We start from the raw sequence: 26,761 nt of genomic DNA, 5'->3' as shown, positions 1-26,761 counted from the left end.
GATCAAGATCCTTTTCAAAATTTGATTTGTATTCTAATTTCAAAATCAATCTTTGGATTTTCAAATTCAAATTCACCATTTTGTAAAACTCTTTTGAAAAATACCCTAGATCCAATTCACTATTGAGTTTGGATTTAGAAATATCAAACATGAGCTTTCTCATTGTCTTTCTGTTTCAAATTGCACTGATGGTTCAGAGTGGGCAATGCCTCTGTGTTGAATAAGAACCTTTCAACGAACATATTGACAACTTTATTCAATTCCCGTAGCTCGATAGGATTGACATACTCTGCATATCATTTGGCCGCGGTTCCCTCCAGACTGCGAGGGAAGCACAAGAATAGAGCTCGGTTGTCCCTTCAAAATCTGGCACATTTGGCGAAGAATATTGCTAGGTGTGCCTTAGAATCGCCTAATCCATTGAATTTGATAAACTTTCTGGGGAGGTCTCCCAAGTGGTCATCACCTTCTAATCCATCGTAGAAATCCTTGCTTGTATTGACCTTTTTACCCTTGTCTCTTGCTTGTAAATCCTTGTCCATAAGGGTCATTTCCTTCAACTGCTTCTGAACAAGATCCTTAGTTGGTTATACCTTTAGTTTTCTGAGAAATTCTAGTTCGAGGATATACCTTCTAGGCTCAGGATAAGCCGAGAAAGGTGCTTCTTGCTCATCTTTCAAGATCTCTTCCGCGGAGTATGATTCCTTCAAAGTGCTATCAATTTGAATTCTCTTTTTGGCAATTTTGATATGTTTCTTAATTCCTTGCCCTTGGTTTTCTTTTTGGTAGGAGCCTTCTTGGCTTCTTTCTTAGCCTGTTCAGCCAGCATCTTGTTCATCATCTTTTGAAACAACTTATACATTGATGGGTAGATGCCATCGTCCTCTTGCTGATTCTGCTCTTTCGCTGACACCGGGGAACTCATACCTTCATCACCGCTTAGACTGCGCTGAGATGAAACTGTTCTTTTCCCTGACCTTTTTTGGACCATTCAGAAAATGCCAAAATTCTCTGCAGAACAAAGAAGGGTTAGATTGCTGAAGATGATTTAGTAATGAAAGATTTGAGTAAAGAAAGAATTAGAGATTTGGTTGATAATTTAGAAAGATTATCCCATTACAAAGGATTGGGTCGTCACACGAATTGTGATCATTGCATTATTATTTTCATAACAACTGAAAATGTGACTTGTTACCTAGGCGAGGTCATCAACCATGATGAAGAAGTATGAAGATTGAATTGTCACTTGGAAAGTATACCCCATTACCATGGATGAGGTTGTCACAAAAGTGTGACCAGTACGCATTGAAATAAATCTTGCTTAATCAAGATTGTCAATTTTTTGCAAAGATATTGAGAGAATTTTAAAAGCAAAGTAATTTTATTGATGCCAAATCAAAGACAAAGAGAGGGTGGACAGACAGTTTTCCACCACTCTTGATACTCAGAAGATACATTGGGTCCAAAAAATATGGAAAGGGTAACAAAGAAATCCCAAGTGTATTTGGTTGTATGGTATGCTCCGGACCACTAGTCTAACCAAAAATAAAATTCTTGCATAATACCCATCAGAAAACGAGTGTTGACATGAGTCTGCCATTGTGAGAACTGTCTGATGCACCTTTCAGGCTAATAATCAACACAGAAGAATGAACCAAGTAATCTGTAGCGATTGCTATGTGCATAAGTGTAAAAATGAAGTGCTTCCTGTCGGTTGAAGAAGTCCCAAACGATCTTCTCTTGATGTAAACTTTCAATCAAAGCTCGATACTGGGGGGTTAACTGTGGTGTTTTACTATCAAACCTGAATGAACTGGCCTTGGATGGTACATATTGCAAGAACCACGACTGCAGGGCATAAATGCATCCTTCTACCAAGATTGTTTCACCAAGGGTGAAACGAGTCAAACCACAGTAGAGGAAGGCTAGGGCGGCCATGAAAATTGAAAGACAGCGGTCTACTGACTCCCCGTATCTTCACAAGAGTTTGACAACTCGGATATCAACAAAATTTTGGCCATCTTGAAAGAAAGCTAACCCTATTGTGCATAGGACCATGGCGCGCTGAATTCTTTCTTTGGCTGCTTCTGATAGGGTGTCAACTTCTTTATATGTCCCATACTTGCGATAAAGCTTGAACAAGTTAACAAACTAACTTTCATCTGCCTCGATGAGTGGCCAAGATCTACGGCTGGTCGCTTTGGCTAAATCATCGCAAACATCTAACCCTTTGATATTAATCAGAAATTACTACTCTACGGGATCTTCAGGTTGACCAAGTGGTTCTGGTAATCCCATAACATCGTTGAATTCGTCCATGAGCAAAGTCATTTCTCTCCATGGGAACCAGAATGTGTAGGTACGAGGATTCCATTGTTCTGCCAAGGCTTGAATAAGATTTTTATTGATGGTCTGCTTGCCAACTATCGATGCCAGCTCCAATCCACAGTCATCCAAGTGGTCCAAAAACATACGCGAGAAGTTGGCGAACCAAGAATAATACGAATGAGGAAAGAAGGAACATGTGTGAATGACCCGACGATCTGGAAATCCCTGCCTTATCTCATGTGAGATATGGTCTTTGGGAAGATGGATGCCATTTGAATAATACTAAAGAAAAATAATAAGGATCAGAATGATAAAATGCAGGACTTTGAAGAAAAAAAATATAAGGTAGATTTGAGAAAAATCGAGATCCAGAAAAGAAGAAGATACACTTGGAGTTTTGGCAAACAAAAGAAATTTGAGAAAAGATTTTCAGGGTTTTTGAGAAAAATTGATCTGAAGAAGTGGAGACAGAGAAAAATATACACCTGGGTAAAAAAAAAATAGAGGGAAAATTCTGAAAGAAATACCCAGGGTATGAGAAGAATTTATTCTTGGAAAAGTTAAGGAGATATAAGAAATATGCAAGCATCATAGAGTCAAAGTTGTACAAACAAGGATACGCAAACAACATTCCCTAAAAGCTAACTCTAAATGTACAAGTTTTGAAATGGTTGTAGGACCCTGATCCCAACTCTAAGGTTTAGATCATATGAATCCAATCAAGATATGCCGATATACTCAATCCAAAGATCGAAGTATGTTGCATAGAAATATCTCTGGCTCTAAGGTAATGGTTTTCCAACATCCTTGAGCACCTACCGATATACTTTGGACTAGGGCCCTTAGTATGTGGCAGGGGGCTTATTAGCCCAAATAAGTGGCCCAGTTGTGAGGCTTTTTCTCGAACTACGGTTCATGGAGAAAGCCCAGCAACGTGAAGACCAGGACAATATAGGTAGGGGATGTTTTTAGAAATATGATCAACATGCAAGAAATCAGATGTCTCTAATGTAAAGTCCTAAAGAGATAGAATTTTGAAAATCATAAAGAAGCACAGACTTGCATACAATGTTTGCATTCAATCCCTAGATTGAGGAGGGTTGTATTAGACCTAAGTCTAAGTGAGCATGAATAAAATCTCCTCAATTTGGTCCTACCAAACCATACTTAAGCCGATATGCATCATGTTAGCTGGGTCAGAGTCTAGGCTCCTAAGTTTTGCATAAAAATGAAGTTGTCATTTATGAAATAATGACTTAGACAAATCTAAATAAGGCAAAGGCATAAATTCAACAAGATGAAGACAAAGTGCCATCACGGTCGGCAAATCTGTGATCGCTGCGAAAAAAATTCTTTTTAGAAAGAAAGAGAAAAACTCTCACAAGGTCTCACTTGACCTTTGAAAAAAGATTTTAAAAATTTACTTGCCTCTGTTTTTAGAAAATGCGGGACAATGAGGAGACGGGGCTCGCTCGTCGGTACGAGGTTCAACCATTCCTGGCGCTTTTACCAGGGGTAATCGAACCAAGGATCGAATGTTATGCCTTTGCTTTGCCTAAATTTGTCTAAGAAATTATTTTAAGTCTTAAATGCACATTGAATTAGGCTTGTGCTATGATTTTGAACTTGAGAAGTATGTATGCTTTTGAAAATGCTTCAAAAATTTGGATTTTTTCAATTGATTTTGAAATGGATTTGAAAAATATCCTCTAAGGAATGACTTTGAAATTCAGAAATCAATTTTTCATTGAGAAATTGGAATTTGAAATGAATTTGAATCGAAAGTTTGAAATTGAAGTTGGATTTGATTTTGAATTAAGAATTGAATTCAATTTTTTTGAAATGGAATTCGATTTTGAACTTTGAATTGAAAAATGATAAAATAAAATTTGAGGGTTTTGAAATTTGAAATCTGAATTGATTGAATTTGAAAATCGAACTCAGACTTTATTTCGAATCCAACTCCTGAGTTGGACTAACTTTCCTTTGAAGATTCAAGTTCTGACTCGAACTTTCTAGTTTTTCTTTAAAGATTCGAGTTCCGACTCGAACTTTCTAGATTTGAGTTCCGACTCAAATTTTCTAGATTCGAGTTCTGACTCAAACTTTCTAGTTTTCCTTTGAAGATTTGAGTTCCGACTCAAACTTCCTAGTTTTTCTTTGAAGATTTGAGTTCTGACTCGAACTTTCTAGTTTTCCTTTAAAGATTCGAGTTCTGACTCAGACTTTCTTTCCAAATCAAAAAATCTGAATGGGTCTAGTTTTCCTTCAAAAATCTGAGTTTCAACTCAGGCTTTCTTTCCAATCAAAATTTTGAATTGGTCTAAGTTTTCCTTCGAAAATCTGAGTTTCGACTCGGGCTTTCTTTCCAATCAAAATTTTGAATTGGTCTAAGTTTTCCTTCGAAAATCAGAGTTCTGACTCAGACTTTCTTTCCAATTAAAATTTTGAATTGGTCTAGTTTTCCTTAAAAAATCTGAGTTCCGACTTGGACTTTCTTTCCAATCAAAATTCCGAATTGGTCTAGTTTTCCTTCAAAAATCTGACTCCCAACTTGGACTTTCTTTCAAAACTGAGTTCCAACTCTGACTTTCTTTCCAATTAAAATTCCGAATTGGTCTAGTTTTCTTTTAAAATGGAGCTCCGACTTAGAATTTCTTTCAAAATCCGAGCTCCGACTCGGACTTCCTTTCAAAATCTGAGTTTTAACTCGAACTTTCTTTCAAACCTGAGTTATGAATCAGACTTTCTTTCAAAACCAAGTCCCGACTCGGGCTTTCTTTCAAGATCAATCTGACTTCTGAGTTTCGACTCAGACTCTTTTCAATCCAACTTTTGAGTTGATCTTCTATCAATTTCAATCATTTTCCAACATTTGGGTTGCAATTCTATCAATTTCAATCATTTTCCAACCTTCAAGTTGCAATTCTACCAATTTAAATCATTTTCCTAACCTTCGAGTTACAATTTTGTCAAAATACAATCCTCCTCCAACCTTCGGGTTGCAATTTTGCCAATGATGGCCTCTCAGCTTTCGAGTTGAACCCATTTTCAAGTTGTCCCAATATCTCAATCAACTAATTTCGCGGGCGAAGGACCCTTTCTTACATGGAGAGTTCGAGGGAGCTCGTTGTGATCGTTGTAAAAATTTTCCTTTTTCTTTTTTAAAAAGAAAGAGATAAACTCGTTCAAGGTCTCACTTGACCTTTGGAAAAAGATTTTAAAAATTTACTCGTCTCCGTTTTTAGAAAATGCGGGACAATGGGGAGACGAGGCTCGCTCGTCGGTACGAGGTTCAACCATTCCTGGCGCCTTTACCAGGAGTAATCGAACCAAGGATCGAATGTTATGCCTCTGCTTTGCCTAAATTTGTCTAAGATATTATTCTAAGTCCTAAATGCACATTGAGTCAGGCTGGTGCTATGATTTTGAACTTGAGAAGCATGTATGCTTTTGAAAATGCTTTAGAAATTTGGATTTTTCCAAGTGATTTCGAAATGGATTTGAAAAATATCCTCTAAGGAATGACTTTGAAATTTCAAATGAATTTGAATTGAAAGTTTGAAATTGAAGTTGGATTTGATTTTGAATTGAGAATTGAATTCAATTTTTTAAAATGGAATTCGATTTTGAACTTTAAATTGAAAAATGATAAAATAAAATTTGGGGGTTTTGAAATTTGAAATCTGAATTGATTGAATTTGAAAACCGAATTCGGAAATCAAATTTGGAATTTTGAAATTGTATTTGGAATTTTGAAATTGTATTTGGAATTTCAGAATTTAAAATAGAATTTAGGTTTGAAATTGAACTTGAACTTCGATTTAAAATTTGAAATTGAAAATGTAATTGAATTTGAAATTTAAGCTAAAGAAATTGAAATTGAAATTGAAATTTTGGAAATGAAATTGGAATTTAGAATAGGAAATTCAAAATGAAATTCAAAAGATTCAAATTTTAAAATTCAAAGTTAAAATTGAGAATTGAAATGAAATTCAAAGATTCAAATTTTAGAATGGAAATTTTGAAATTGAGTTTGAAATGAAAATAGAATTCGAAGTTTCGAACTTTGAAAGGAATAAAGAATTGAATTCGAAGTTTGGAAATTGAAATGAAATCAAAGTTAAGATTTTGGAATACAAAATGGAAAGTTAGAGTCGAAAACAAAAATCTTAAATTGGAAAATAGAAAATTGAATTTGATGTTTGAAATTAAAATGAAATTCAAAGTTAAGATTTGAAAATTCAAAAATAGAAAGTTGAAATTGATTTAAAATTGAAATAAAATCAAAATTCAAAATTTGAATAGAAATTTGAAATGAATATTTGGAATTGGAATGAAAGATGAAATTAAAATTGGAATTTTGAAAATGAAAAAGGAGAATAAAATCAAAATTTAGAAATTAAAAATAGAAATTTGAAATAAGATTTAAAATTGAATGAGATTGAAAATGGAATTGAAAATAACTTTGAATTTGATAATGGAAATTGGAAAATGGATTTGAATTTAGAAATGAAAATTGTTTTTGAAAATCATTTCAAAAATCACTTAGAAATTTGAAAATGACTTGAAATAATTTGAAAAAATGATGGAATTCTATCTTAAATAATGAATTGCTATTTCTTTGAAAAATCATTTGAATTTTAAAGAGAATTTCATACTTTATAGAATTAAAACAAGATTAATTTTCATATATTCATGACTAGGGCCACAAATATATTTTAAATTAATCTTTATTGAAATTTCAATAAAGAAAAAAATATTTTGTGCCTTTATAGAATTAAAAAAAAATAATTTTTAACATATTCATGATTAGGGCCACAAATACATTTTGAATTAATTTTTATTTCAATTCAAACAAAAGAGGAAAAGAGAATTATTTATGAAGAAATGATGATTTTTGAAAATGACCTAAAAGTGTAGGTCAAATTTTTATTTAATAAAGAATAATAACTCTAAGTATTATTCATATTTCGACTAGGGCCGAAAATGTAAATTTTACTTAGTTTTATTTATTCTTTATTAAATGGTGCATGTGCTATTCGTGTTTTTCGTAGTGTATTTCTGAAAAAAGAAAAGAAAAACGAAATGAAATAAATCAATTATGGGATTTAATCTACATGCTCATTCATTCTAAACTAAGCATAAATAAAAATTCTCATTAATGTAATTATTAAAACCCTTGAATGAATTATAATAATTAGAAATAAAAGAAAGAGAAAAATCCTGCAAAATGAGCAAACATGTTAGAAATAAATGTAGGCATTTGTGAATTTTCTTTAATTATTAAAAAATTGAAGGAAAATTCAAGATCAACCTATTTATGCCCCAAAAAATAAAGGAAAATCAAAATAAAATGCAAATGATGCATGGCCTTTGCAAAAGTGTTTCAAAAATATGTTTTGGAGTTTTATATTTTTGAAATTGGGGTTTAAAACATATAAATCCATTTTAAAACTTGAATTCAAAATGAATTTAACCTTGAAATTGAAGTTTCAATGAAAATACATTGAAAATAATTGAAATAAAAAGTAAATAAACTTTAAAATTTATTTAAAATGAAGTTAAGGCATTCTAACTTGAACAAAATCATTTTCAATTCATGAAATACATGAATTGTGTTTGAAAATTGAATTTAAAAGTGTTAAAATGCCCAATTTAACTTCATTTTAACAAAGATGGTATTTGTACATTTGGTTTTGGAAAATGAAATGAATGAAAGGTCAAATGATCATAGAATTTTATGAAATTTTATGTGGATAAACTAGACTTAGAATGGAAGAAAACCCTTTTTACATATTTTGAAAATGAGTTTTCATTAGAGAGGACACATCTAAACAATTTAAAATGAAGTTTAAGAAAAGCTTAGTGAGGCAAAATGACAGGGTTCCGACTTTTGATCAGAATCATATATGAAAACTTCATAGAAATTGCTAAAAATTTATTAAGATCAACTAGACATTTAGAGAAAAAATCTTAGATCTATAAAATGATCTTCCATTGGGGAGATCCAATCTGATCAAGTTGGCCAAAAACCTGAGAAAAACTTGTGAAAATTTTGACAAAGAAAACGACAGTGTTCTAGATTTTGATCCAAATGACAGATGAAAAGTTTATGAAAGTTTATGAAAATTGGCGTGCATAAACTAGATATTTTAAGGAAGAATTTACTTGGAAATTTGAAAATGACTTGAAATAATTTAAAAAAATGATGCAATTCTGTCTTAAATAATGAATATGCTATTTCTTTGAAAACTTATTTGAATTTTAAAGAGAATTTCATACTTTATAAAATTAAAACAAGATTAATTTTCATATATTCATGACTAGGGCTACAAATATATTTTAAATTAATCTTTATTGAAATTATAATAAAGGAAAAAAATATTTTGTGCCTTTATAGAATTAAAATAAAATTAATTTTTAACATATTCATGACTAGGGCCACAAATACATTTTTAATTAATCTTTATTTTAATTCAAACAAGGGAGGAAAAGAGAATTATTTATGAAGGAATGATGATTTTTGAAAATGACCTAAAAGTGTAGGTCAAATTTGTATTTAATAAAGAATAATAACTCTAAGTATTATTCGTATTTCGACTAGGGCCAAAAATGCAAAATTTACTTAGTTTCATTTATCCTTTATTAAATGGTGCATGTGCCATTCATGTTTTTCATAGTGTATTTCTAAAAAAAAGAAAAGAAAAATGAAATGAAATAAATCAATTATGGAATTTAATCTACATGCTCATTCATTCTAAACTAAGCATAAATAAAAATTCTCATTAATGTAATTATTATAACCCTTGAATGAATTATAATAATTGGAAATAAAAGAAAGAAAAAAATTCTGCAAAATGAGCAAACATGTTAAAAATAAATGTAGGCATTTATGAATTTTCTTTAATTATTGAAAAATACGCTAATTTATGCCCTAAAAAATTAGGAAAAATCAAAATAAAATGCAAATGATGCATGGCCTTTGCAAAAGTATTTCAAAAATATGTTTTAGAGTTTTATATTTTCAAAATTGGTGTTTAAACATATAAATCCATTTTAAAACTTGAATTCAAAATGAATTTAACCTTGAAATTGAAGTTTTAATGAAAATACATTAAAAATAATTGAAATAGAAAGTAAATAAACTCCAAATTTTGTTTAAAATGAAGTTAAGGCATTCTAACTTGATAAAAATCATTTTAAATTCATGAAATACATGAATTGTGTTTGAAAATTGAATTTAAAAGTGCTAAAATGCACAATTTAACTTTATTTTAACAAAGAAGATGGTATTTGTAAAATTAGTTTTGGAAAATGAAATGAATGAAGGGTTAAATGACCATAGAATTTTATGAAATTTTATGTGGATGAACTAGACTTAGAATTGAAGAAAACCATTTTTACAGATTTTAAAAATGAGTTTTCATTACAGAGGACACATCTAAACAATTTGAAATGAAGTTTAAGAAAGGCTTAATGAGGCAAAATGGCAAGGTTCCGACTTTTGATCGAAATTTGATATGAAAACTTCATAGAAATTGCTGAAAATTTATGAAGATCAACTAGACATTCAAGGAAAAAAACTTTAATTTACAGATCTAGAAAGTGATCTCCCATTGGGGAGATCCAATCTGATCAAGTTGGCCAAAAACCTGAGAAAAGCCTATGAAAAAATTGACAAAGAAAACGATAGTGTTCTAGTTTTTTATTCGAATGACAGATGAAAGTTTATGAAAATTGTCATGCATAAACTAGACATTTTAAGAAAGAATTTATTTTTTACAGATTTGGAAAATGATCTTTCATTAGAGAGATATGAATGCAACAAGTTGGTCTTAGGCCTGAGCAATGCCTGAGATTGCAAATAAGTAGGGTTCCGACTTAAAATACAAATAAAATATAAATACTTCATAAAAATGAACAAAATTATACTGAGATAAACTACACATGTAGATGAAGAGGATCTTTTTTAAATATATTAAAAATGATCTCTCATTAGGGAGATATGACTCTAACAAAATGGGCTAAAAACCATACACTAAAACTGACATAGTATACTAGGGTTGCAGTTTTTAACCAAAATAGGGCATGAAAACACCATAAAAATTAATGAATTTTGGCATGGACAAACTAAACTCAATGCTAGAGACATTCCTGTTTACAGATTTGAGAAATCATCTCTGGTTAAGGAGAAATCATTCAAACAAGTTGGTCTAATTTTGGGCCAAATTTGGACAAGGCCAAATGGTAGGGTCCAAATCCTGGTTTGTTTGAGGGGGCCAAATCAACTCAGATTGATTTGATTTTTGGTGGAGATCCCGAAAACATATGCATAAAAATGCAACAAAATTTTTAGATAAAAATGATGCATAATTATATGCAAATTGATATAATAAAAAACAGACCAGAATGAAAAATATCATCTCAACATAATTGAATGGAATAGAATCTCATAAATGATTTGATCCAATGATCAAACATGAGATCTACCATTCTAGATCATAGATGATCATAATAATGATAAAAAAATAGAATTAAACTATCTAAAATTGAAATTAAAAGCATTGGTGTATAAATTGAAATTGATTTTGCCCATAGAATATGAAATTTGATCTATTGAAGATCAAATCCCACTTCTAAATGGCTAGAATGAAAATGCACAAAGTAAATAACAAATTGAATGGATTCAAAACATAAAAATAAAAATTAACATGGAACTAATATAGATCTACATTTCTATTTTATAATATTCAAAAGAAATTGCAAGAAAGAAGAGAAGAAAAGGAGAGGGGGGGGGGGGGGGGGGGGGGCGATTTTGAGGAATAGAAAGAAAATAGAAAAATTAGAAAAGAGGAGAGAGAGCCTACCTTGGGCTTTCTCCTTCTTCACTTCAGCCACCAAGAGAGGAGAGGAGGAGTGCTTGAGAGAGAGGGGGTTCTTGCTTATTTTTCTTCTTGAAAAACTTGCCCCCCATGAGGGTTTTTTATAACAAAGGTGGGGGCAATATGGGCATAACCCATATTGAGATATTTTCTACCCTTTAGGGCTGATGTGGCAAGGCTCACATGGGGGAGGGGTTGGCGCCAACCCCATGTGGGATTTTCTAAAATATTACATGGGCAAGAATGCCCTTTGTGAAAATACTTTGACACATGGCACCCTCTTGCAAGAGGGTGCCCATGTGAGTTTTTTTTTTTTTTTTGTAGATGGGCAAAGTAGACCTTCTTTTGAAAATTTGACACATGGAATCACTTGGCAAGTGATGTCTATGTGTGATTTTAAAAGTAAAGGGGTTTTTAAAAGCCTACTGAGAAAAACTATTTTGATTTTGAATCTTGAAAATGCCAAGTGGCGCCCCTTCTTTGAAAATGCATTTTTCCTTTTTGATTTTTGAAATTAAGATAAAAGGAGAAATAAATTATGAGAAATAAAAAGGGAATTTTAGAAATAATTGGATTTAAAAAATCCAATCTTGATTTATGAAATCCAAATTGGGCAAAAACCGGATCCAGATTGAAATTTGAGGAATTTTGCAAAAATACTGATTTTGGATTCTGAAATTCAAAGATTATTTTTAAAATTTGGGATAAAAATTGGATTTTGAATTTGAAATCCCCAAATTGATTTTGAAAAAAAAATGGATTTTGATAATGGATCTGGATCCATTTTCATATTTCAAAATCCAAACTGAAATTTGAATTGGATCTATGGTATTTTTCAAAAAGATTTTTATAAAATAATGGATTTGAATTTGAAAATACAAAGATTGATTTTAAAATTAGAATAGAAATTGAATTTTGAAAAGGATCTGGATCCAAAGTTTTGAAAAAGATTGGATCTAAATCTTGATTTAAAGAAAATTGGTTCAAAATGGGAATCAAACCCTGAATATGGAGTTTTGAAGAATTGAAAATGGAAAACCCCCAAATTCATAATGAAAATTGGAATTTCGATTTTGGATCTTTGATCCAGTTCAGAGAATAGAATTGAATCTTGGATCTGAATCTGAATCCAAGAAGTGGAAATTGGATCTCAGATGTTAGATTAATCTGAGTTCAGAAATTGATTCGATTAAACTCCTGAACGAATCAGAAGGTGGATCCAAACTGAAATGGATTTAAAATGGTTTAATTGGATTCTGGATATCTGATGAGATATTCTAGGTTTCAAAGAATAAATTGGACTCTGGATATGGACTTCTGAATGAATCAGATGAAAAATCCACGTCCGGGAAGAAACTAGACACCAGATCCAACATTGGATCCAATATTCAAACTAAAATAGATTGGATCTCGAATATTGATAAGATATTAGATAAAGGAACTAATTTGAGTCTGAATTGGGACTTGTCCCAGTTTAGAAAAATGCCAGAAACAGTGTTGTGAAGAAATTTGTATTTTTTTGTTTTTGCCCTATAGGGGCAGAAACACGGTACTGCACTGGTTTGAACTAATTTGATCTGGACTGGATTGGAATGAACTGAATCAGGAACCAGTTATACTCAGGTGAACTAAATTTGGAGTAAAAACACTAGCTCAACCAGCTAGAGTTAGCTCGATTTAGACCGAATCGAGCTCAAACGAACTAAAATGAGCTCAAATGAGCTGAAACAAAGGTCTGAGTGACTTTGAACTGGAACTGAATTGTTCAAACTCCTGGCGAACTTAGATCAGACTCACGAGAATGGGATTTAAGGGATTTGACTAACTCGGGGACAGTTTGGTTAAAATTCAAACTAAAATGTGCTTATTTCGCCTGAAATGAGCTAATTTAGCTGAAATGGTCAGAAATGATCAGTATTCGATTATTGTAAGCTCAAAGCAGCTAGAATTGAAGGATATTCTAACTTCTTTGAACTTGGGATGATTTTGGTTAAACGTAACTGACGAAAGGTCTAAGGATGACCTAAGGGTAAAATGGTAATTTTATTGGCCAAACGAGGTAGACTGACCTCTATATCGAGGTAAATATAGGGGTGAGACTCGATACTGCCCTGCAGAGTTAGGCATCTGTGAAATGAGGGTGTCCGGAATGGACCTTAAAAAATTTAAGGTGTTTACACTCGTTCCTCTTGCAAGCAACCCATTTCTTTATTTTGTTCGCAAGGACCCTGTTTTCAGGGAGAGTATGAAGGGACTCTTTTCTTCGCGAACTGTTTGCAAAACAATAATTTTTTTTTTACACAAGGAAACCCTTTCTTACTAGGAGAGTTTCGACGAAAGCTCATTTTCTTTTGTGACCCCCAATTTCTCATTTTGGCCTCCCCCTCATAGAGGATCCTCTTTCGAGAAAAAGTGTGATGGACTCGCTCTTCTATGATAATTTTCGACCCCATTTCTGGTCACTTTTCTATAAGAGAAGCCTAAGATTAGGGAGTTTTGATGAAAACTTAATTTCTCTTTGAAAGTTCTGTTTTGCAAACACCACCTCTTTAGGGAAGAGGGGAGTATTTCTTGTTGCCCCATTCAGGCCAAGGGTTAAACCCGAACTTCTCTTGGGGAAAAGAGAAGTAATTTTCAGCCATGAATATATTAATTTGACATCAGATAATTCTTTCACTAGGGATTTCAGGACATTTTTTTGCCAGTTTGCTACCAAATCTATTTGTTCATTTCAAATTTTTATTGCAAAAAAGGATCACCTCAAATTACCTCTAGTATTCCTTTCAAAAAGGTAAAACTTTTTGTGAAAAAGAGCAAAATTCAATTCTTTTCCTGTTGGTCAACAAAAAAGATGAAGGAAAAACCTTGATATGACCGCAAAGAAACATTCAATGATGTTGAAAAGCTAGAAATGAATTGATATTGATCATAGCTATGGCACAATTTTTTAAAGACAATTCTTCTGGCAATAAGGCAGTGGAGATATCCTAAGAATCCACTCAATTTTTTTAATAAGGCAAGCGTAATTAATTATATGCAAAAGGGATCTCTCAATCATCACCAAGTTGAAGGTTGATAGGCGAGTTAGACCCCTAGGGACAAACAACCTTCAAATCATCTCTAAGTTGAAGAAGCATGTGACGTATCCTTCCAGGGAAAGTTCAGATCATCGCCAAGTTGAAGGTTGATGTGATGAACCTCCTGACAAACCCTAAAGGATATTTGATTCATGTTATCATCAAAAGATTTTCAATCAAAGAGACAATACCATCAATCTAATCTCTGGGGACAAGGAAGGCTTTGATCATCTCCGAGTTAAAGGAGAATGTGACATGTTCTTCTAGGAAAGCTTTGAAATATCTCTAAGTTGAAGGTTGATAAGCCGAACTTCCCGCCAAACCCTAAGAGAGCTCAATTTTCATCTCTCAAAAAGAAAGCAAAAAGATCATCATGGGAAAACCCTTGATATCAAAACTGTCAAAATTGTCAGAAATCATCTTTACTTATGTGAAATTCTTTCATCAATGTCTTTTCATCATTTGCTTTTATGAAGCTGAGAAAATTTCCTCATAGTTGTCGACTTCATCTAAGTCTTACAAGAACTGCAACAATAGGTAACTTAACCTCAAACCAGACAAATCCAAAAATAAAGTAAGTTCAAAAAAATAAATAAGAAAGTCACGCAACTCTTGTTTAGCTCTTTCAGATGCACATGTAGCGGACTGGCCTTCCCATTTATTACAAAAAAAAGAAACTTTCATCGATAAGGAATTATTTCCACCAGAAATACATTGACCCCAGTCCTCCATCGACATTCCTAGAAGGGTCGTGCACTTGTCCCTTGCGTTATAGTTTGAATATCGTAATAGGACAACACTTCCATGGCACTTAAGACCGTAATCCAAGCCACATTTCTTAAGGTCATGGTGATCTCAAAAGAATCAAACTGGAATGTGTTTGTATTATGATTTCACTTATTTACCAGGTGGGTCATGGTGTTCCAGCACGTTTCAAAATAATGCTGGTCCAGAAGGCCGTCGAAGTGCATATTTCGTAATCGATCCTTCTGATATTCACTCAGTTGTATATACCACGACAGAACTACAATCCACTGACACTATCCTATGAGCTTTTCACCTGGTTCTCTACTTCTCTTCTGACCTCCCTGTAACATAAAATAACATATTATTCGTATCAAATCAAATTAGTCCAATTTATACTTCTAGACATTGTTATACACAGTAATCGTTATATATAATAATCGTTGCACACTCGCTATCACAGTAATCACTTTACATAATAATACCTATCACAGTAAATCATTCATAGTAATCATTATCACAGTAATCGCTATCACATTAATCGATATACATAGTAAACGTTATCACAATAATCATTATACATAATAATACATATAACAGTAAATCATGACAGACAAGAGCGATTTACATACCTTGGTCATACTTTTTTCCTTTTAATCTCCTCCCTCCATCCTCTGCCTTTCTTGTTGCTCTATCATTCTCTCCTTCTCCTCCTCCTCCCTCCTCTATCTTTCTTGTTCCCCATTCATTCTCTTATCCTCTACCTTTCTTGTTGCACCTTCGCTCTGTCGCCTCCCTCCTCTACTTTTCTACTTCTTTCTTCCTTCGCTCCTTCGCCTCCCTCCTCTGCTTTTCTACTTCTTCCTTCCTTTTCTTTCCTTCTGTTCCTCCTCCTGCTTTTTTCTTTCTCTTTCCTTCTCTTCCTCCTCCTGCTTCTTCCTTTCTATTTTCTTATCTTTCTCGTGCTCCTTCTCCTTCCTTTGCCTTTCCTTCTCTTCCTCGTCCTCCTTCTTCTTTTTTTGCCTTTCATTCTCTTTCTCGTCCTCCTTCTCTTTCCTTTGCCTTTTTTTCTCTTCCTCGTCCTCCTTCTTCTTTTTTTGCCTTTCATTCTCTTCCTCGTCCTCATTCTCTTTCCTTTGCCTTTTTTTCTCTTCCTCGTTCTCCTTCTCCTTTCCTTCTCTTCCTCATCCTGATGCTTCTTTCTTTGCCTTTCCTCTTCCATCTTCATCATTTGTCTTTCCTTCTCTTCCTTCTTCTTCTTCTTCAATTGCTTTTATTTCTCTTTCTCTTTCTCTTTCTCTTTCTCTTTCTCTTTCACCTTCTCCTTATTCTTTATTTGCCTTTTCCTCTCCTCATCCTCCTTCTTCATTTGCCTTTTCTTCCTTTGCTTTTCATTCTCCTCCTCCTTCTTCCTTTGCCTTTCCCTCTTCTCCTCCTCCTTCTTCATTTGCCTTTTCTTCCTTTGCTTTTCATTCTCCTACTCCTTCTTCCTTTGCTTTTCCTTTTCTTTGCCATCCTTCTTCTTCTTCTTTATCTTTAGTTCTTCCTCGTTCTTTTTCCTTTGCTCTTCAGCCTCAATATCTGATGGATAATCCTCCGCATAAAACAATTCCAACGCTTTGTCTTTGTTTTTATCATTCTCAATCTTTATTATATTTTGATACCTTTCATAACGCTCATTTAGATGGGACTGACGGATAACTTCTCTAATATTCATCCTATAGAACGGATATGGATTTCTTGTCTTATGAGCTTTAGTCATTGCTAACCTGCACAACACATAAATTTAACCGCATCATTATATGTTACAACCGCCTTCCCAAGTATATAATATTATAAATTATCTCATTCGTTAAACAATCACCAACATTATAAATCATTGTAATATTTGGCTTCATAAGTAAATATCGTTATAAGATTTAGCAAACTTAAGTACAAATCGAGGTAACTTCATAAATACACATCGCTACAGATTTAAATGTATAAATCGTTGATGCTTCAAACTTATAAATCGTTGTAAAAAGCACAACCTTCATAAGTACATATTGTTGTAACGTTTGGGCTTCATAAGTAAATATTGTTGTACGATTTAGCAAACTTAAGTACAAATCGTGATAACTTCATAAATCATAAATACACATCATTATTGCTTCAAACGTATAAATCGTTATTGCGTCGAATGTACAAATCGCTACTACATTAAATGTATAAATCATTGTTGCATTCCAACGTACAAATCATTGCAAAAATTTAGCATTCACAAGTACATATCATTGTTATGTTTGGCCTTCATAAGAACAAATTGTGCTAACTGTTTTTCGATGCCCAGAAGGTGGATAGGTACAAATCAATTTATTTTAGTATTAAAATAGGTGTTATTTAGCATAAATCATACAACTAGTTGTAAGATTTAGCATTCAGATTTATAAATCGATTTGTTTACATAACAAAACCTTAGACGAAACTCACCAAAACGACATGAGTTTCGGTAATCTGACAGTGGAGGAGAAACACCCAGAAGGTAGATGCAGCCGATAGTGGCAACGATGCTCCCACTGCGCAGATGACGGCAAAAGATGCACCAGTGGCAGTAGACGGTGGCAAATGGTGCTCCAACAGCAACAGACAACGACAAAGGGTGCTCCGGCGACCGCAGATGATAGCAAAGAGTGCATCGTCAGAAGGAGCTCCTGTTACAGCAAATGGTGCAAATGTTTACTGCTTAGGGCGAAAACAAAACATTTGGACTTTAAAGAGTTAACATCATCCTCCATTTTCTGGATGGACATTTTTGTCCTTTTCTCAAACTGGCGTTTCACTTTTCTAGATGGAGGATCTCGAACCGTCGTTTCACTTTTCTAGATGGAGGTCAATTTTGTCCTTTTCTTGAGCCATCATTTCATGGCGAGAATGGCAGGAAAGGGTACTTAAGTCTTTGCAACCGCACCGGACTTCGATGCTAAGTGATTCCAACACACATGGGGATATGAGTCCCACGTTCTTATATACGTAGTGCTCATTCGAACCCCCGAACACGCACCTGCGTCTCCGGGGGGAACATATAACCTACTTCGTTTATTATGGTTCTGCCCCTGGAAAATGATCCCTTTTTTTCTCTGGAGTACACAGGCACCTACGGCATTTTAAGCTATGTGTTGCATCATTGTTTCTTCGTCACTGGTTGTAGTAGAGTGCTGGAACACCTTTGCCTTTGATTTTCAGGCTGTGGCAATTTGTCTGTTGATCATGCCTTGGCTTTATTTTGTCAACTCCAACAAGACTTTTGAGGTTTGAGCTATCGCTGGTGCTTGTACAGAAACATTGACTTATCTCTCTACAAGTAGTAAGCGAGCGGCTTTAACATCACAACTCACAAAGACGCCAGCTTGTCTTGGTTGCTGCACTTTGTTAAAATGATTGAGAGGAATGAGTTTAGTTCCATGTTTGCATTACTGGTTCCTACTATGCGGCAGTGAGATGTACGGGTGTTGGAAGCCAACAATTAATTCAATAAAAGGTTGTGATATTTAAATGCGTCTCTCTCTCTCTCATGAGAAGGAAGCAAAGTTTCCTTCTTAGGCAGGAATAGGACTCAACCTGCAATCTTCAAGTCATGAGCTTGAGCTTGAGCTTGACGAGTCAACTAATTCCTCTGGCCTACTTGTTCCCCCTCCCCTTCCACCCCCTACTTGTTTCCCTTCCCTCTGGCAGGATATAACTTTTATGAAATTAAAAAAATGGCTCCCCTTAAAATCCCTAATTTAGTCAAATATGGAGTAAATTAATCGAGTCAAAAGTCTTAATAACATTAGTTTCTTTTGGCAATAAAGGTCTAGAACTACGGGAGTGTTTAGATGGCCATGCTTATCTAGGAAAATGTGATTTTCTTTACACTTACTAATGAGATTTCACTACTTATCATGCCATTTTGGATAACTGGGTGGTTCAAGTACTGACGAAAGAGTGAAAATTTTCACCAACGGGGGCTACACTTGTCTGGTAGGAGCAGCTAGTGCACGTCACCTTGTGTTGGGACGTTGCAGGTTCAAAACCCAATGGTATAGTTGTATAACTGGTAGGGGTCTGCCTAATCCCAGCTTGCCTATAAAAAAAAATGAAAAGGTCTATCCATGTTGGCATTTATGTTCATCTTGTGTATTGTTAAAGCATTCCATAGCCATTTGTCCCACTGTGCTTACCCGTTCATCTCGCATTCAAAGATATAAAAAATGTTAATCTTGGTAGAAAAAGATGCTGTATTTTCATCGAAAAAGGAATATCCAACAAATAAAAGTTTTTAAGGAGAAAACATTCATGTAAAGTGTCTCCAAAATGGTAGTATCTCTAGTATTAGATAGGAACCTTAAAACATTAAATGTAAGACATCTTAAATCCTTGCATCATTTTCAATGTTTATTCTATTCTTAAAACGTTATAACAACAAAATAATTGAATAGGGCTCACATAAAGAAAAAATGAGTCACGCCTTCAATTTTGCAGAGCTAGGCATCTCACAAGCACCCGCTTTTCCCACAGAGTGCACATAGTTTTACAATGATGGATCTGTATGCAATTTTCAAAAGAATAAAAGAACTAAAACAAAAAATTCTAGGATAAATCTTTACTGCTTCTCTTGGGTGTACCTTCAGATTCATCAACACGATGTTGGTAGTACTAAAGGCGTTAAAACCAAGTAATCTTTACTGCTTACATGTGTTGTGAATCCCTTTCTATATTGTTTCTGAGAGAAAATAGTTGAGCTGCTTGTTTTAATTCATGATCTTGTTGATCCTCTTTGAATGATGACTCGCCACTACAAGAAAAACAAAACAAATTTACACTCAAAATGAATGAAAATAATAATAAAAAAGATGCTCAGAACAATGCATATCTCTATTGTATAAACTTTTTTTTTCGGTATAATTCAACAAATTAATATATTCACACATTAAAAATTTGAACAACGATTCTATAAAATGAAAACAGGTAGATAGAAAGGCTGTCATGCGATGCTAAGGTATGGAAGTGACATGTTAGTTTAGCTATGTACCGAGCCGTGTTTATGTAATTGCATCATTTAATTTCTCAATATAAAACAATGTATCCTGCATACAAATTATGTCCATATTAATGAAAAAGGATATGAATGAAGATAAATATCTACTACTGTATAGTAGTTTATCTCATTGACCTATATTAGGTTATGCACTTTGCATTAGTTATATTATTGAATAAAAAAATAAACACGAGGCCGTGAAACTAAAATAGGAGTTTTATGATCGTATGTTGTCATAAATACAATCTTATAAATGAGATCGATTCAACTGCATGACAAATGAAAACAACAGAATAAAATGCTATTAGAAAATTCTGGTAAAAGTGCCATCAATTGGTATATTAGAAAATCAATTTTTTTCTTTTTTAATTATATTATGTTCATTTCAGAGTAGTGAAGTTCTAGTCAGTTCACCCTTATTTGATTTAGATACACCATAAATCCACAGGTTGAAAACATGAGAAAGGAAAGCCGAAACTGGTGTAATCTGAGGTTAAGCTTCTGTAACATATTAGCACTATCAGAAAAGGAACTCTTCTCCAACCTCTAAGTCCGACCGATAAAGTTACACGCAAAGATAATGATCATACACAACATAATGCATGAAACTCAAATACCAAGAAATAAAATTGCCAACATGTATTAACAAATTTAATTCTTGAAAAGATGGGTGATACTTGATTATGTAAAAAACTACCACTTGTATATGGGAGCATTTATAACATGAAGCCATATCTTCCACCTTCCTACCGAGGGCTTTGGATTAGAAGAAGATGAATTCCTTGTCAACAGAATCTTAAAGACTAAACGTTATTCAAAATTCATGTTTAAGAAAATTGTTCAAATTTAGACTGAAAGCAGTAAACCCATTTCGAAGAAATCTATAAAATGATTGGGATTGTATGTTTCAAAGGTTTAACAAACTTGGATTGATTGCTTATAGATGCAACTGTTGACGCATCCAATGTTTTCAACATTCAATCCTGTAACTAGAAATACTTTACCCTATTGTTAGGAACTAATGAACTCGAAGGGAACTTAATCCATCTAATTCACTGTTTCAAAGGAAAAAGATAGCGGATAAATAGAGATACATTGGGGACAATCATAACAAACCCTCAAGGCATAACCACACTAGCATGAAAGATAAAGATAGCTAGTGATTAAAATTACAAACTTAAGTTAAATATAGCTGGAAGGAAGGAATGTTGCCCAAACAGAAACAATATGACCATGATTTAACTTAGTCGTGTTTGATCCAATGCATAATCCAAATTAAAAACTTTCATTAGCATTGGAATCAAATGAGTGAGAAAGAACTATTCATTATTGTAGACCAAGGAAGAACAATACTAATTAGTTACTAATAAGACAAGAGCCCTTCAAAGAGTTACTAATTAAAAGCTAGGCTTGCACATATTAATCAACAAATAAAATCTTGATATCCTACAGAAAATATACAAAGTAGAAGACGGCATTGTGTATAATCCTCACATAAATATAATCCACGTAACAGCTTCACAGGTTTAATGCATCTCAAAATTTTAACATAAAAAACCTAATAGGATTCTTGTTAACTTTCGACTAACCAATCTTGAATGGAATCAGACCACAGTTAGAGATTGCTCACCTCTCATTGTAGCCACGATTTGTTTCAGCAGAAAATGTAAACTCAATTTAAAAAATTTTATTGTTCTTTAATCATTAATATATCGATGCTTCCATTTTCTCCTCTTAATCGTAACAATCATTTATCCATCATTTTGGATGTTCTTAGCTCAATAAAAAATTAATCCAATATTTTTCCTTTTGCAATCTAAACTATTGTTCTTCTTCCACTGAAAAGGCTTTGATCATTTCCAAAACATTCCTGTGCACAACCATATCATCAATAGAATCTATATCTCAGTTGCACCAAAAAACCATGAAATTAATGAAAAAATCTGGGAAGATTAGAAAATATCAAAGTTTGTACCTGCACTCCAATGGCTCTTTCGGATTGACAAATGGTTGGTGATCATCAAACATTTCAGTAAATGGCTTGAAGTCGTCGCAGTACTCTTGAATGCCAGCACCATGGGACAAACCTATCGTCACCTGCTTTGAACTGGATGAATCCCCAACGTGCATCTGAGGCTGTTGCACCCATGGCAAGCTCTCGGAGAAGCCCATATGCCCACCGTGCCCGTATCCAATGTCCATCCCTGCCATGGAAGGGTTGACATGGCTAACAGCAGCAGCACCAATGACGTGCTGCTGCTGCAGTTGAGACAATGGAACCCCATGAAACTGCTGCATATTGAATGAGCCACTGGGGACACCTATGCCTATGTCAGCCATCGTGCCATTGTGGATCTGCAGCTGCTTCTTGAAGCTGTGGACATGGCCGAGAGTTATGTCGAGCTCGGCTTTGATCCAATCGATCTGTTTCTTGAGATCTTCTATGACACCCAAGCAGCCCTTTACAGGGTCCTTGTTCCTCATATTGGCCTGGAAGATGATGGTCTTCATGGCCTCAGGGTGCTGGGTGGGATCAAGATTCTTGAGGATCTTTAGGATGTTGCTGACGCCAAAGAGTCGGTGGGCATTGAGGAATTGCTTCTGCTGGTCAGGTGGGAAGTAAGGGGCGAGAGGGCAGTCAGCATTGCACTTCCTACGTTGGTACTTGCATGAGGCACACGCTTGGCTGCCATTGCCACCGCCCTTGTTGTTCATGATCTCCTTCAATTTACAAATATAAAGGAGGGAGAAAAAAAATGAGATGGGCATGCGAGGAATGCGTCTCGGCGTGGGAGGTGGAAGGAGAGCCCAGGGCTGTTAGGGGTGGTGGAAGGCGAGCCCGGTTGCTACGTTGCTGCCTCTTTTTTTGTGTGTGTGAGAGAGAGAGGTGAGAAAGGAACCTCAGAAAAAGATGGATGGACTTGAAAAGCTGGCGGAGGCCCTGCTGTTTATAGGACAAATGAGTTGGTCTCTGTTGTGTGTGCTTGGGAGGTAAGGTGCAATGACGGATCACACCCTTTGATTTAGTAATTAAGTTATATGAGTTCTGATGACGACGTAGGGGCTACGTTAAGAGTTACTGGTCAAGTGGTCATATTCCATATCACCGCAACTCGGGTGATATTGAATCTGGACCACACGCGTGTCCTATTAGTGGTTTCCACCCGACTAAGAGGACAGATGCACGGGGCCATTCAATATCATCAACTTTTGGTGATGTTGAATATGGTAGGATCTCTCCAGAGATGTGTGGGAGTGGGGTTTGAGATGGTTGTCATTTTGGAGAAAGTGGGGGCGTGCAGGCAATTGTGGAGTGTTTACTCTGCAAGCCCATTTCGAAAAGTAGGTGGATAGGATTGGAAAAGGTTAGGCAGTTATACAAGGATTATCTTAAAGTAAAACAGTGGGAGGTCCTTTTCATCTACCGCTTTTGGAGAAGAGCCCATGCAAAGTTTCATAACAGGTGATGTATGGAGGAGCCATACTCACGAAGTTTCATATTCCTGGTATTGGAGAAGAGGTGATGTATGGCCATTGCAAAGTTAACCATGAATGAAGAAATATATATCAAAACTACAACGGACCACATGTCACATTCCTTGCATATATATGGTCAATGCCACATTGAACCATGTTTCTTTTTGGGTTCTAGAATGTCTTAGGTTTTAGAAAAAAGATAAACTAGTAATAAAACCAACAGAATTTTTTTTTTTGTTGTTGCCTGTGTTCTACGTAGTAACGGTAGCGGCCAGCCCTCAAACAAGAACTGGGCGGTTACCTGAAAAGCAGGCTAAAAACTAGGCCTGGTGAATATTGACTGGGGGTAAAAATCCCCTTTTCACCTTTATCTTTTCCCCTTTTTTTTCTGAACGGTGGTCCTTTAAATGACTCGATAAGAATCTAGATTTTGTCGAGCAACTAGTTGAGAAATGTAAAAATCCACGAGGGTTCCTCATAATTTACTGTTTTTTCTTCCATTTTGCTTTATAACCAAGCAGCTTTTTACTTCCCTTTTTCTTACCATTTGAGTTCCGTTCTTCCCTCGTCTTTAAAACTTACTTGGGGTTTTATTCACTTCACACTGAATGTTCAGCACTCCAGCTGCTCGGGAGAAGTGCACAATGGTGACATGCCAACAGGGGTGTAACTGGGTTGGGTTGGGTGCTATCAGACCCGATTTTAAATTGGGAGACCCAAACCTGATGTAATCTCACCCAAATTCGGGTTCCAGTCTGGGTATGGTTTAAAATTGTAGATCAATATAAGTTAACATGTTCGGTATGTACTTGGTGGGCTATAAACAGACCTGTTACCTTAGTTGTGAAAACGGCGCTTAGGCTACCTGGGCAGTCTAGGCGCAGGGCCACCGCCTAGCTTTACAGGTCTATACAGTAGGGCCTTATTTTTTCACATAGGCTGCCTAGGCGACGCTAGGCTGTTCTTGCCTAGGCTACAAGGAGATGGTTGTTATTTTTAATTGTTTTTGTCTCATTTAAATTTTTTTGTTTGCCTCAAAAGTTTTTTATATTCTCTCATTTTCTACTTCGTGTGCTTTTCCTTTTTACTTTCATATTTTTGTCTTCTTCCTCCTCCTTTGATGTGGATAAATTCACTAATAAGCTCGATCCAACTACAAAGGTCCAAATCCTGTAAATGAATCCAAGCATTACCGATATAGATACATTACTCAAGCTCCATATGATGCAAGCCACCTTAGCCACGTAGTACCTATGCCAAGGAGCAGCCACATCAGCCATGTGGGATCCGTCATTGGGCACCCCTCATTTAATGCATGCAAGTAAGACTCATATAGGGTGTCTCCTCTAAAAGCCTCCATCGAAGGTGTGTGGGCCCCATTTAGTTGGGGCCACCCAAGTGCCATCAAGTGTCCTCATGGAAGTCGTGTAGACCCTTGGGCTCCTTTCTTAATGAGCCTTGAAAGCCCAATTGACCCTTATGAGTTGGGGGCTCGTTAAGTGATTTAGAAGAGGTATTACCTAAGTAGGAAAATAAGTGTAGACGCCCAATTTTTAACCGACATATTTTTATATCTAAAATCTACGTCTTTTCATCTTCCTCCAAAGCAAGATAAGTTCAATCTAATTTTTGGCCTTCAAAGTAACCACTTTCAGATTTTTTATCAAAAGAAGAGTTAAAGAGGACATTCTTAGCTTTCCAACGAGTAAAAAATTAGGTTTATCTAACATCAAGATCAAAAGTTATTACCGAAACAACTTCTCAGTCCCGAACAGCAACTCAACTTGTCATCAACCCTGTCTTGAATTGTCGTCATCACCGTTGGATTGTCACCTATCTTTAAATTGTTGTCAGTGTCTTTGAATTATCGTTAGAAGAACTTTCATTTTTGGAAGGTGACATCATCCAACCTTGATGACATTTGAAGTCATCGTCAATGATCTGTTTTCTATAACCATGAATTATCATTATCATCTACCTCTAACGAGAACTTAACTTGTCATTAGAGAAACTTGTCTTCAACAATTATGACCCAAATTCTAGACATATATTTTGATCATGGAGCTTGTGGGTTATGGGCTCACGTCCAGCCTCAGGAGACCCAGTGGATTGGATCTTCGTGATCATGGGTTTGATTGAGTTTTGTGACCAAACTAGGGATTTTAGGATTTGCTTAGGAACATGTATAGATTTTTATGATAGTTGGATACAGTATGCGATACACAGATAGGCTGGGGATGACGTGAAACAGTTACACGGTCCAAGCGAGCCCAATCAGCAAAATCGAGTAGGCGAAGTTTAGGCTTGGTGTGTGGTTCAGGTATGGAACAGATTTCCAAATATGTGGGACTTGTACTAGATGTCCTGGGGAGGCCTAGTGACATGGAAAAGGGTTTGGTATTGGTAATGGATAGTGAGATAGGTTGCTGACGATTTGGGGTTAACAGAATAGGCTCTACGGGTAAATTGAGTTCTCGAAGGAATGCGGTTTTGGGTTCTGAAAATTAGGTAGAGGCTTAGGGAAGGCTTATAGGTCTGTAATAAGTTCCGATGATGCTTCCCACAATCTGAAACATAGGCAAACGATCTGCAATGCAGCAACACCGAAGTGTTCGTCGAAAAGAAAGGGCGCACGACCTCGAACACCAGAGAAGCTTGGGCTCTCTGGAAGGGGTGATTGACCAACCCTTCAGGGTATGGTCCTCACGTGGATCAGAGAGGAAATAGTGGGAGAGGGGAGAAAAAGAGAACAGAGAGAAAAAAAGAAGACACCAGAAAGAAAAAAATAAATTCCTTAAATTTGTATAACTTAAAAGGGAACCAAGGCCTCCATTTATAGTGTCTAGCCTCGATCTGGGTACAACTTCAATCTAAAATGAAAAATCTAACCCAAAATCTCATACACTCTCTAAATGCCAAAATGTTGTGGCCACTACCCACAACCCCACGATCTATGTCGCGGTACATCTCAGGAGTTTGAAAGGTATAGAAAAAAATATGGTCAATCAGCTAAATCGAGTGAGTGCAGTTTGGGTGTAGTAAGTGTTTCAGGTGTAATTTTGATTCAAAACAAAATGACTCTGGTCCAAAGATTCTAGGGACACCTAGTGTCACGCCCCAAATTTTAAAGCCCAAAATTTTATAGAAACTTTAAAAAAAAAATCTTTTTTTTGAATCGAGACAATAAAAGACAA

General features: G+C 35.1%; 1 protein-coding gene across 1 annotated transcript; it reads right to left on the bottom strand.

Moving 5' to 3' along the window:
* Positions 1-22,052: 22,052 nt before the first annotated feature.
* Positions 22,053-22,805, bottom strand: LOC149828497 (protein LATERAL ORGAN BOUNDARIES-like). Its single transcript, XM_090017066.1, has one exon. It carries the CDS (start codon positions 22,803-22,805, stop codon positions 22,053-22,055), a length of 753 nt encoding a protein of 250 aa, XP_089873192.1.
* Between the last annotated feature and the right edge of the window lie 3,956 nt (positions 22,806-26,761).

Source organism: Nuphar pumila, chromosome 9 (genome assembly GCF_984573655.1).
Source record: "Nuphar pumila chromosome 9, dmNupPumi1.hap1.1, whole genome shotgun sequence".
NCBI lineage: Eukaryota > Viridiplantae > Streptophyta > Magnoliopsida > Nymphaeales > Nymphaeaceae > Nuphar > Nuphar pumila.
This window is presented reverse-complemented; position numbering and strand designations above follow the sequence as displayed.